The sequence below is a fragment of the Limulus polyphemus genome, unplaced genomic scaffold (genome assembly GCF_000517525.1).
Source record: "Limulus polyphemus unplaced genomic scaffold, Limulus_polyphemus-2.1.2 Scaffold1089, whole genome shotgun sequence".
Taxonomy (NCBI): domain Eukaryota; kingdom Metazoa; phylum Arthropoda; class Merostomata; order Xiphosura; family Limulidae; genus Limulus; species Limulus polyphemus.
Genome location: NW_013666699.1, coordinates 47,711 through 60,650, shown reverse-complemented (window position 1 = coordinate 60,650; position 12,940 = coordinate 47,711). Strand labels below are relative to the sequence as shown.

The 12,940-nt window shown below is 34.4% G+C and overlaps 1 protein-coding gene across 1 annotated transcript; it reads left to right on the top strand.

Moving 5' to 3' along the window:
- Positions 1-3,585: 3,585 nt before the first annotated feature.
- Positions 3,586-12,235, top strand: LOC106462078. Its single transcript, XM_013921962.2, has 7 exons — positions 3,586-3,706; positions 4,770-4,837; positions 5,321-5,422; positions 5,719-5,745; positions 7,969-8,058; positions 10,124-10,173; positions 12,100-12,235. The coding sequence occupies exons 1-6, from the start codon at positions 3,598-3,600 to the stop codon at positions 10,148-10,150; spliced, it is 423 nt and encodes a 140-aa protein (XP_013777416.1). The 5' UTR covers positions 3,586-3,597; the 3' UTR covers positions 10,151-10,173; positions 12,100-12,235.
- The last annotated feature ends 705 nt before the right edge of the window (positions 12,236-12,940 follow it).

The window sequence follows — 12,940 nt, the reverse complement described above, 5'->3', positions numbered from 1 at the left end:
CCTCTGGACTTTGGGAAGACCGTATTGTTCTCAGACGAATCAAGATTCGCTCAATTTTCGGACAGTGGAAGGATATGGGTCTGGAAAATGCTTCACCAAGAGTTTTGGCTCAACAGATTGCAGTCAACTATGAAGCATGGTGATTTCAGCGTGATGGTTTGGGGAGCTGTTGGGGTTGGTGGGAGATAGAGCTTAGTGGAGTGCGTTGGCAACATACATTTTGCGAAATACGTCGAAATATTGGAGGAAGGAGTCTTGTCACTTTTTTCCTCGGGTTTCGTGGACAAGAACACAACGTTGTTCCAGGAAGATGGAGCACCGTGTCACACTGCTAGAAACACCCAAAAGTGGCAGGAAGAAAATGTTATCCAAAAGTTGCCCTGGCCGAGCCAATCTCCTGACATGAACCCCATCGAAAACCTCTGGGTCATACTCGACTGGCAAGTCAAGAAACAACCAAAAAAAACAACTTCGAAGAGCGATCTACTCCAAGTTTTGAAGCAAGAGTGGGCGAAAATCCCACAATCTAAAATTGACGAGATGATTCTCACGATGCTCCAAAGGATCAACGAACTCCACGAAGCGAAAGGATTATCTACTAGATATTAATTAAATTATAAATATATCAATTCATGTGAATATGACTGAAAAATTTCATTTTTTCTGAAAAGGTGGCGTCTATTTACTTGTGACCACGCTGTGTACATTGTTAAGTGTCTTCATGAGCTTCAATATCATTACTAACGTTCTATCACAGTGATTTAAATAAACGTTGATCACGTTAAAGCCACGCGATGTAAAATGATGTATTGAAATTTAATATTGTTCACGTTAGTGTAAAAAGTTACGTCATAAACATTAATCTCGTCACAGAAACATAGTTAATCTTAATAACGGAAACTTAATAAGTTTAATATTATTACTGACGTAAACTGCAGATGTGCTTAATATTCGTAGGAATTTTAGTAAATCATTAACACGTTAATAAAGTTTCGTTTTTAATTAACATCTGATTCGTTGTAAGTTCAAAACGATTCGGCCAAGACATACAGAATAAAACCTTTTTTTTTCACTGAAACCATTTAAGAGATTTTAAAATTGTTTTTTAGAAAAACCTTACAAAATGGGTATTCTCTGCGCTGTTCACCGCGGGGAATCGAACCGCGGATTTTAGCGTTCTATTTACCGCTGAACCGCTGGGAGATGAGATTTCAAAGAAAACAGTTAAAAGAAACATGTAACAGTGTGTAATTTTTGCACGTTTACCCCTTTTTTTTTTAAACATGTTAATGAATTTTCAAATATTTACTCCAATCCATGCATACCCTGATATGCCATCCTCAAGATGCCGGATCACTTTAATTTTCAGATCTGTCTCTTGTTGGTAGTCTTTGGCGAATAAAAAATATTCCAACTTTATCATAGTCTTCTCTGTTCACACAGTTTAACACGTGGCCTTCTCAGTTAATACATTTCAACAGTCGATGTGAACTTGTCAGATTCAATGACACTTGTGACGTTGTGGTAGTCGAAATTTATGGAGAAATACTTATAATCATTATTATTGTTATTTTAATTGTAAAAATATTCGTTTAACGAGTTACCTAGTAACGAAGTGTGTCGATTTACACACCACAAAAGAAGTGTGGTGATATCAACAGTACAACTTAATTAATAAATATAAGGCAGCTTATACCACGTTTACAGCTTAATGAATAAACACTAGGCAGCTTATACCACGTTTACAGCTTAATGAATAAGCATTAGGCAGCTTATACCACGTTTACAGCTTAATGAATAAACACTAAGCAGCTTATACCACGTTTACAGCTTAATGAATAAACATTAGGCAACTTATACCACGTTTAAAGCTTAATGAATAAACACTAGTCAGTTTATACCATATTTACAACTTAATTAATATACATTAGGCAGCTTATATCATGTTTACAGCTTAATGAATAAACACTAGGCAGCTTATACCACGTTTACAGCTTAATGAATAAACATTAGGCAGTTTTTTCTTTTTACCATATCTTACCACACTTACTCAGTGTACGTTATCATCCTACCACACTTACTCTGTATACCGTACCATATCTTACCACACTAACTCTATATACGTTACCAGATCTTACCACACTTACTCTACATACTTTACCATATCTAACCACACTTACACTGCATACTTTACCATATTTTACCACACTAGCTCTGTATACGTTACCATATCTTACCACACTTACAGTACATACTGTACCGTATCTTATCACATTTACTCTGTATACGTTACCATATCTTATCACACTAACTCTGTATGTGTTACGATATCTTACCACACTAGCTCTGTATACATTATCATATCTTACTACACTAAATCTGTGGATGTTACCATATCTTACCGCATTAGCTCTGTATATGTTATTATATCTTACCACACTAACTCTGTATGTACTACCATATCTTATCACATTTACTCTGTATGTGTTACCATATTTTACCACATTGGTCCTGCATACTTTACCATATCTTAACACACTAACTCTGTATGTGTTACCATATCTTACCACACTAACTCTGTATACGTTACCATATCTTACCACACTAACTCTACATACTTTACCATATCATACCACACTTACTCTGTGTACGTTACCATCTTACCACACTTTCTTTGTATACGTTACCATATCTTAACACACTAACTCTCTATACGTTACCATATCTTACCACACTTACTCTGTATGTGTTACCATATCTAACCACACTTACAGTACATACTGCACCATATCTTACCACATTTACTCTGTATGTGTTACCATATTTTACCACACTAGCTCTCTATACATTATCATATCTTACCACACTAACTCTGTATGTACTACCATATCTTACCATATTTACTCTGTATGTGTTACTATATTTTACCACATTGGCCCTAGATACTTTACCATATCTTAACACACTAACTCTGTAAATTAGTGTGGTAAGATATGGTAACACACACACACAGTTAGTGTAGTAAGATATGGTAACGTATACAGAGTAAGTTTGGTAAGATATGGTAACACACACACACAGTTAGTGTAGTAAGATATGGTAACGTATACAGAGTAAGTGTGGTAAGATATGGTAACACACACACACAGTTAGTGTAGTAAGATATGGTAACGTATACAGAGTAAGTGTGGTAACGTATACAGATTAGTGTGGTAAGATATGGTAACACATACAGAGTTAGTGTGTTAAGATATGGTAACACATACAGAGTTAGTGTGTTAAGATATGGTAACACACTGTATGTGTTACCATATTCATATTTTCAGCCATTATTCGTTTTACAAAACTTTCAGAAGTAAGTTTCATGTCCAGTAGGATTCTATATTTTATTTTTTTGCCGTGCCTAAAACTTTCAGTTCAGCAAAGTGTACACAGTGACTCAAGATAGTTGTATTTTGCCTATTTTTGTTTGTGTAGAGACAGGTGTACTTTGTGGATTTACGTCATAAGCTCAGAGCTTAGATATGTATATATATTTGTAAGTTTGATCCAAGTAACAACCTCTCTTTCTGATCCGAAACTTTGCCTCGTCCAATCATGGAAATCACACTGGTCGTTGTAAGCATCGTGCTTCTTAGTTGTGGTCAAATGGTCGTGTCAAATCCCGAGTTCATCGTTGAAGTGCTTGCCGAAACGGGGTTTTGTGGTAAGCTTTTAGGTGCAAGATCTTATAAAACTTAGAGCTTTTCTTAAAAATAACGGTTTGAATTTTGTATATATTATTTTCAAAAGAAAATAAACTCGAACACTTACTCTATCTAAAATGTTTAATGTTTTTAAATGTTTGCTTTGTCTCTTGATTCTTCTTAAAAGATTGGTTCGCAATGGAAAGAAGCGCGTCCTAATGGTTAGTATGTTGAACTCTTGATCTGAAGATTCACGTTTTGGATAAAATAAATATTGAGCTCCACACTTTAGGGCCATAGGTGCGTTATAAGAGCGACAGTCAAAACTATCCAGTCATACAGAATTAAGGAAGGCTAGTGCAGATTGGTCTTGCGCCAAAATTCATCGGACAAAAAAACAAACGCTTTATAATATCTGGGTTTACTTCAACAAGTTTTCTAATATACTCGTTTGCTGTTTGTTTGTTTTGTTGTTGTTGTTTTTCTTTGAATTATGTGATTATGATATTTATTGTTATGATATAAAATAAACTAAATATTTGCTTAACGAAAAGTAGTACTACTACTAGCATGTAAAGGGAGGGGCTTTTTTTTTAAAAAAAGAGCTCAAATTTGTTAAAAGACTTGTGGAAAGCATGCAGGGAGAAGTGGTGTGCTTTTGACATACGAGTCTTACGATGGAGCCTTGTGCAATAGAAAATACACTTGAGGGCTACTGTCAAGATGCTTGGTTGTTATGTGCTTGATAATCGATCATTAATCCAAACAGAAGTTTTTAGTGCTTCTATGTTGTATAGTATTTTCTTATATTAGACCACAGAAATTATTTAGCAGCAGATTTTCAGTGGCAGACAGACCTACAGTTTAGTGCTTAAAGCTCTTGTTTAAGTGTAGACTTTGAGATACCAACAGCTTGAACTTAAAACAATTAATGTAAGTACTTTCTTAGCTCCTGATTTAGCAGACACGCGAGAGTTCAGTAATGGATACACAGTTTGTTGGATTTTAAAATACTTGATCATCTAGATAAGAGAAGTTTTTTTATTCCCGCAAATGAATAATGTTGATTCTTTTTTTTTCCAGCGTCTGGAATAAAAGACAGCGTAAAGACGGCCCGATATCAGTGTTTGAGGGACAGCTGCCCACCAGAGGTAGATTAGAATTTTATTTCATTTTATCAGTTTAATCGAATTTTTGTAAAGTATATTATTTATTTGTTTTTTATTTAATGTGCGAATAAAAAAAAAAAGAACATTTGTTTCTGTTACGATTTAAAATCAGTAGAGTCTTCATGGTAGAAAATATATCTTGGAATTACAGCACGTCCAAGTGCCAAGGACTCTGGGAATGTATTCTCTATGTCATAGGGTAAACATAGTTGTTCTGGGATAATAACAGTAAATGTAAAGTTTCAGATACTATAAATGTTAAGAGAAACGGACTGAAATCTGACTTGGAAATTAGCCACGTTGTCGAGATATCTAAATTCTACCGTACATTCAGAGTTCGATTTATTATTTATGTGATTCATATACGATGTATAAGAAGCATCTATACTTGACAACAGTCTTGACTTTTTTTCTCTCTCTCTCTCTATCTAAAGAAGTGACGATGCGAATCTTTTCATGTGTTAGGTGAAAGCTATTGAAGAGAACTGTACTCAAAAGATATTTCCTGGTCTTGAAGGTGCTGCTCTTGTAAATAAGAAATGTCAGGACTGCGCAGCTGAACGAGAGGTAGGTCGAGCATTATTTGTCTATCTATCTGTTTATCTGTCTATATATCTATTGATTTTGATAAACGTTCATTTTGAAATTGAAATTTCCCAAAGATATGTTACACACTAAAAACTGTTTTCAATAAGAAAACTTAACAGATAGTTTAAACTGCTGACAAGAGACCTATTGTTTAATTGTTAAATTGGCATTCTTATGTAACAGAAGGATTTAGGATAAATATATAAAATTCCAGCTTTTCATTAACTGTACCTATCAGAGGTTTGTATCACTCATGAATTTGTTTTGTTTTTCAGTTCAAGCTGTGCCTCATGATGAACATGGTGAGTGAGGATATTTTAAAATTAGTCTTAAATGTGTACTGAAGGGAATTAACAACAAATCAAGCACTGTTAGGCATATGCTATGTATGTATATATATATATCTATATAGAGAGAGAGGTCAAGTAATGTTAATAACGGCTTATAAATGTTATTCGTTTTTTAATGGCTGACACACGTCTCCGGAAAATATTTAAAAATAATAATTTTATAGTATTGGTATTTTCTTCCTTAATGGCGCTTTAAGTTACAGACATTCCGGATTAGACCGGACGAAAAGTAACCAGTCACTAGACTGACACAGCTACTCTTAACGGAATAATAGGAATAACTGTCACACTTATAAAAACTCCACAGCTGTAAATATGGAGTATGTTCGGAGGCATATCGCAACTCGAACCTTGGACTTTCTAATGCTCAGCCCTGCACTCTAAGATAGGGCTGTAATGAAGCTAAAATTTGAAGACATTTGTGTTTGAATACCTTATATATTTTTATTCTTTGAAAATTTACCTCGTCTTTTCTTTTAATATCGAGTTTTTGTTGACACTCATTTTAGTGTATAAAGTCATTTCTCCCTATATTTTTATTAGTTGTTATACACGATCGCCCTCTATCTAATAAACTAACTAGGAATTACATTAAATCGTAGTTCGCACACGTCATTGTTTGAGTTAGACAACAGTTACTTTAAGTACTAGATTATGCATGCATAATTTCTTAAGATTAACCTTTATTTTGCGATTGTTTTAATAAATATTTTACTTCGTATATCGTTTTTGTGTAGATAAGTTATGTCTATATATTTACACAAACATACAAACTTCATTACTGAGAGAAGAGGTAAATAAAAAAAGAGTTTTGGTTTTTTACTTAAGTTTTTAAGGTGTTATTACTTTTTAATACGTGTCTAGTAGCCCAAAAATATCCATTACGCTACTAAAAATGTTGAGACAGTACAACGTACAAAGGGGTGGTTTTTATCGCTACGTCCCTAGGGAAGTGCATCTTCGTTGTTAATAACTTCCTGGATTCTGTCACTAACGCTAGTCCCTAACTGTTGGTGTGTGTCTAATGGAATAGGCCAACATCCTTTCTGCAGATTAATTAGGAGTAAAATGATATTTTGGACTTTTCGTCCCACAAACAGCGATCTTGAATGGTATTCGTGAAAATTCGCCAAGTTAGAGTTAGTAAAAGCAAAACCAGGGTGTTGTTTGTCTCAAAACATTGTTGAACAGGAATGGCATGATACATGACCACATTTCTTCATGATGTTAATTCAACACAGTCAGTGAAAATTTATCGAGAACGTGACAATACAACAAGACATCCATAGCCTCCTTAACTATTATAAATGGACTACTTCCAAACCAGCCAATATGATACAACTCTTTAAGTTTAAGAAACACAATGATCTCCAAAGCGTTCTTCGGGTTGCCATCGGACCTAGGCTCTCCCATTGAAAACAATGATTAGCTGTAAACATAGGTTGGGTAAAGAGGGAACCACCTGACACGGATAAAAACAACAAACAGGTAAACGTAATGAATTTTCTATTGTTTTCACCCTAGTTTTGCTCCTAATACGTCATCAGATCACCCTTCCTCTTTGAACATCCAAGGGGAACATAACTTGATTGGGGAGCAACAACTATGTATACATATACTGTAAACCTTTTGGACGCGATTACGTGTTAAATATACAACCAGTTAGTCAGAGAAATACTTCGGATCATTACTTTATTTTGGAAATGATGTATTTTAACCTTCAAGCTTTTATATTTTCACAGAGTATAATACGTTTTATTTCGTTTTTGTCGCACTTAGTAAGCCATCATTGTTACATGTGAAAAATTAGCATCATTGTTATACGTGAAAAGTTAGTATCATTGTTAGATGAGAAAAGTTAGCATCATTATTATTACATAAGAAAAGTTAGCATCATTGTTACATCTGAAAAGTTAGCATCATTATTACATCTAAAGATTCAGCATCATTGTTACACATGAAAAGTTAGCGTCATTATTACATCTAAAAAGTTACCATCATTATGACATCTGAAAAGTTAACATTGTTGTTACATATGAAAAGTTGGCATCGTTGTTACATATGAAAAGACAGTATCATTGTTATATGTAGAAAGATAGCATCATTGTTGCATGCGAAAATTTAGCATCGCTGTTGCATAAAAGAAATTTTATTTCTCTTGTGTTTTAACCGAAGCCTGATGACGACGATTCTTCAGGCCCCGAACAAGGAATGATGCCAAGAGAGAAGAAAACAGTTCATGAATACATAATAGGGAGTATGACGGTAAGTACAGTTTTTATAACGTTTACTACCAGAGACATTCTGTATATATATATATATATAAACATATAACATTAAGCTGATAATTTCATTTTTGTGTCACGTGGAAATTGCGGTAATCTTTATGTTTCCCTCCACATTTTTCCATATGGTCAGAAAATGAAATATTAAAGCAAAACTCATGCAAACCTTGTTTTAGCAGGATATATTTAATTGCGGCACCAGATTCTGAAAATCAGGGCTAACTGATGAACGTGTCACACTTTTGTTCTTATTGAGAAAATTAGACTCTAAAATTAAGGACTCGACCTGATGGTTTTTAGAAAATTAAGGAACTTTTCTAGGAGCGATTTGTTATTTACGAATTCTCTGAGAACCAGGATAGTCCGGTAGGTTATTATCAATATAACTCGTATTTGACTTCACCACAATGTTGAATATCATTGGTATTCTTCCACGTAGAAATGTAAAGACGTCATAAGAACTTGTGCTAACTTTTGCCACATATTTCCTCGTGTGGTGAATGATCTTGGTTTAATATGTTACTTTTTCGCTTATCGTAACACCAAGTTAAACGCGCGCGCGCCTACCATGTTTCTGTTGGATGTGTATATTCTTAATAACCAGACGTTGATAATCGTTGTAGACAGTCGTTCTTGTGACGACGTTTCGCGGTTGCATTATCATCAGGGAAAATGAGAACGATCGTTTTTTGTTCTTCAGTGATCTATCAAGCAGTTACAACATAAATATGCGAAATAAATTAGCACTAGTATCAAGCTTTTTTCGGGGGGTGGGAGAATAAACCAAAAAAGTGAAGTTTTTTTATTTCGCTTTTTGATATCCTTTTTTAATACATGATATCAAGCGAGTAAATTCGGGCAAATAATTAAAAGTACAGCAAGAAAAGGGCCTACCAGAATTAGCTCGGGCATATATTTTTGAAACATTTAAACGTATTAAATGTGTTGTTGGTGTTATAAAACGAATAGTGGTTTGTTTTTACATTGTGGTGAGTGGCAAAAGAGCGTGATATGGCTCAGTTCTGTATATGATCAACGATAAAAGAAATAGTTCCACAAAACGCCGCTCTTACGTTACTAATCTCATTATCTTAACACATATTAACAAAAAAGGCCCACCTGACGTTGTTGTTAATACCTTGGTTGTTAACAGCTTGGCGTTTAGTTTGAGTTACTATGGTAACGGTTTATGAAACCAAAGAACGTTGAATCTGCTATAAAGATGATTCATTATGTATGTGTGTGTTTTAGCATTCATCATCCAGAGTTGGCTGGCTCGATTTCCGTAATCATTGGTATTGTTACGACAGCGGAAGTCACGTGACTCTAGTAACACGTCATGAACTTCTAGAAGGATCCTGTCCCTTCCTGAAGTCTCGGGAGGTTACTAGATATGCGGTATTCTTGTATATATAAGACCGGTAAGAACTGATGGCAACAATGTGTAATTGAACTGTGGACAGAGAGAGACGTATTGTTGAGTCGAGCACGTGAGACGTTCGTTGTGAATTATAGCGTTTGTTATAGCGCGACTGTTGAAATTAAGTGTATTGCAAAGTTGTATTCAGAAAGAATAAACCAGTTTTATTTAAGAAAGGACTTGGATCGGTAAAGTTTCTTCGGAAAGAATTTTTACGGAAAATTAACTAACGACCAGATACGTAACAATATGATAACTGAAGCTGTCCAATTGTGTATATTGGCGACTTTGTTTTAGAATTTTTGCCCGTGAATTAAAAAGCACCCTGAAATAGGGCACATTTTCTAGTATTTTTTAATAGACTTTTGTCTTTGAAATTAAAATACATTAAATACTTAATTAGTTTAAAGTGTCAATTATTACATTTCACAAAGCAGGGCATGCGATTAGCATCTAATAACGTCATTAGGGATTTAATAACAAAATAAAGAAGGAAGAGGGAACATTATCTATTTTATACAGTTTTTGGTTCGTTAACTCGGTTAGTGAATACATCATAAAGTACTATAAAAATCTGAGGAGAAGGAAGTAAAATCATTTATTCTTATTAATATTTTTGTTATAGAAATGCTTCCTTCAAAATCCGATCTAAATGAGAGAAAGAGGGCGACAAAGGTTTGTCCTTTTTTGATATATTCTTGTCTTAGGCCTAACTGTAATATTAGCGTATAGATTATGCTGCCTGTACTTAAGATACTTAAAGTTATTTTAAAATATCCTCAGAAATTATCTTTGAGTGATCAGATATTTATATAAAATATATTTAAAAGAATAAATATTCTAGATGGCGTTTTGACAAATATGATAGTTTAGGTGTAAGTATATTATTTTCCAAAACATGTATTTATTTTTAAAAAATGTTTTGTTTATTTATTTTAGAGCAAAGCCACATTAGGCTATCTGCTGTGTCCACCGCGGGGAATCGAACTCTGGATTTTAACATTATAAGTTAGTACACTTGGCGTTGTCCCCCACGAGGAGGGTTATCATAAAATTAAGCACATAGCTGGATGGCTACATCAATCTTCAAATACTAATGTTTTCTTATTTCCTAATTGCATAGACTTGATTGAAAGTTGTCACGTGACATAAAAATCAAGTTATTTATTTGAACATAAAACTGTAATTTTTTAATTCAAATTCCTGAGCACGAACTTTAAAAATTTGTCTCCCCCACGAAAAATAAACATTTAAAATGTGACATTAGTTCCTGGAGACCTGTTTCAGGCATACTATATTTTTTTCCCAGTTACCAACTGCTCCCCTGACTGCGCATTTAGTTTTCCCCCCTCAGGACTGCGCAATTAGTTGTCCCCTGATGCGCACTTAGTCTCTTCCACTCCCTTCCCCAATTTCTCACCCATCTGCCTCCCTCACTGCACACCTCCCAGTATAAAACCCTAGTATGTGAAATAATAAAGTAAACTATAATATTTAGCTGGGGATATTTTTATTTTAAAGTTTGTGGTACTATTAAGACGTGTCATTTCACGGGAAGAACCAGTTGTTCCAGTGGTTTACGACTCGTAACACTGATCCACACTTTGACACTGTAAGTCTAGTTTCACGGGAAGAACCAGTTTTTCCAGTAGTTGACGACTCGAAACACTGATCCACAGTTTGACACTGTAAGTCTAGTTTCACGGGAAGAACCAGTTTTTCCAGTAGTTGACGACTCGAAACACTGATCCACAGTTTGACACTGTAAGTCTAGTTTCACGGGAAGAACCAGTTTTTCCAGTAGTTTACGACTCGGAACACTGATCCACAGTTTGACATTGTAAGTCTAGTTTCACGGGAATTGTTCCAGTAGTTTACGACTCGGAACACTGATCCACAGTTTAACACTGTAAGTCTAGTTTCACGGGAGGAACCAGTTGTTCCAGTAGTTTATGACTCGGAAAACCGATCCACACTTTGACACTGTAAGTCTAGTTTGAGTCATGAGGATGTGACACGAACTAAGATAATATTTGTTTTAATGATAGGTATTGAACTTTATACCAACACCAAATACCTGCATGACTGAACTTAAAAATAATACAGTCTCTCGGTAAGCTTCACGGCTTATAATTCTACAATTCGGGAGTCGATCCACGCAGCGACAGAACGCAGATAGCACATTGTGCGTCTTTACATACCCCCCCCCCCCGGTGGTTCAGCAGTATGTCTCTGGATTTACGACGCTAAAAATCGGACTTGATACTTATAAATAATATTAATATTAACTTCTGATTAAAACAAGCTATTAACTACTTAGATAAAAACTAAAAATCAACCCAGAAATGTGCGTAGTTCATTAAATATACTGTTCTTACTTATAAAGATTATAATGCATTGTTTGATCAATTGTGTACTTTCACTGATAGCGAGGTTTTCGGCCGTAAATCCAATAACATCTCACGAAGATCGGCTAGCTTAGGAGAGTTAGATTAGTCCTAAGTCCGTATAATAAGCTAATAATTTAAAACAACTTCTATAATACAAATATATCCTTTATCCCACATTGAGCTTTCTGAAACTATTATCCTGATATTCCAGGCTAGCCTCGAACCCAGGATTTGGGAGATTACAGGCTGTAGAGACCTCCTGAAAACAACCAACTGAAATCTTTAGAAATCATATACTAAAAATACTTGTTTTTTTTCTTTCTTTACGCTGTAAAGTCTCTCTTTTTGTTTGGAATTTAAATTTGAACATCATATAATTTCATGAAAACTTGATTGTTTAATTGTAGAGAAGCTGTTATATAGATTACTATAGAAACAAAAGTTACTTGAGATTTTTACTCTTATTTTCGACTTTTATATAGATGAAATAAACCAATTAAAATTTTACTGCGAACCGTATTTTGGTTTTGCCCACTACTGATGTGAAATAAAGCTATATTTTGAAATACTACAAACTTTGACACTTAATAAATAGCAATATAGCACTACGATATTTGATGTGGAGCAAGAAAAGTTACAAAATGTTGGTTCACTTTTCGTTCTATGGTAAAATGTTGAAACGTATATTATATACAGCACATATATAATGTTTATATACACACACATTGAGAGATCGGTTATTTGTTTCCTAATTTAAGTCTGCACAAAATTACGTAAACAAATTATTTTTTATGTTTGAGTGTACTGACCCAAAAAACAATGTATGTGATCACAATCCTTCAAGTCTTTAAAATATAATACTTTTGGTCACTCATTCTTATTTGACATTTTGATCAAAGTAGGATTGATTTCCGCTATAAAAAAGGCACGTATAGAAAACTTTTTTTCTAGCTGGAGTATTATTTTCGCAATTTAACTCTTCATAACATTTTCTACTTGAACCCCTAAATATTCTGAGGACCCTACCTGAATACTAAGAGGGAAATTAGTGA

Bases quoted from the DNA above. Each gene is read 5' to 3' on its own strand.
- LOC106462078 (XM_013921962.2), top strand. From the start codon at position 3,598: ATGGAAATCACACTGGTCGTTGTAAGCATCGTGCTTCTTAGTTGTGGT. The intron at 3,707-4,769 runs GTAAGCTTTTAG...TTTTTTTTCCAG, and splicing joins TGCCGAAACGGGGTTTTGTG to CGTCTGGAATAAAAGACAGC. The intron at 5,423-5,718 runs GTAGGTCGAGCA...TTTGTTTTTCAG, and splicing joins ACTGCGCAGCTGAACGAGAG to TTCAAGCTGTGCCTCATGAT.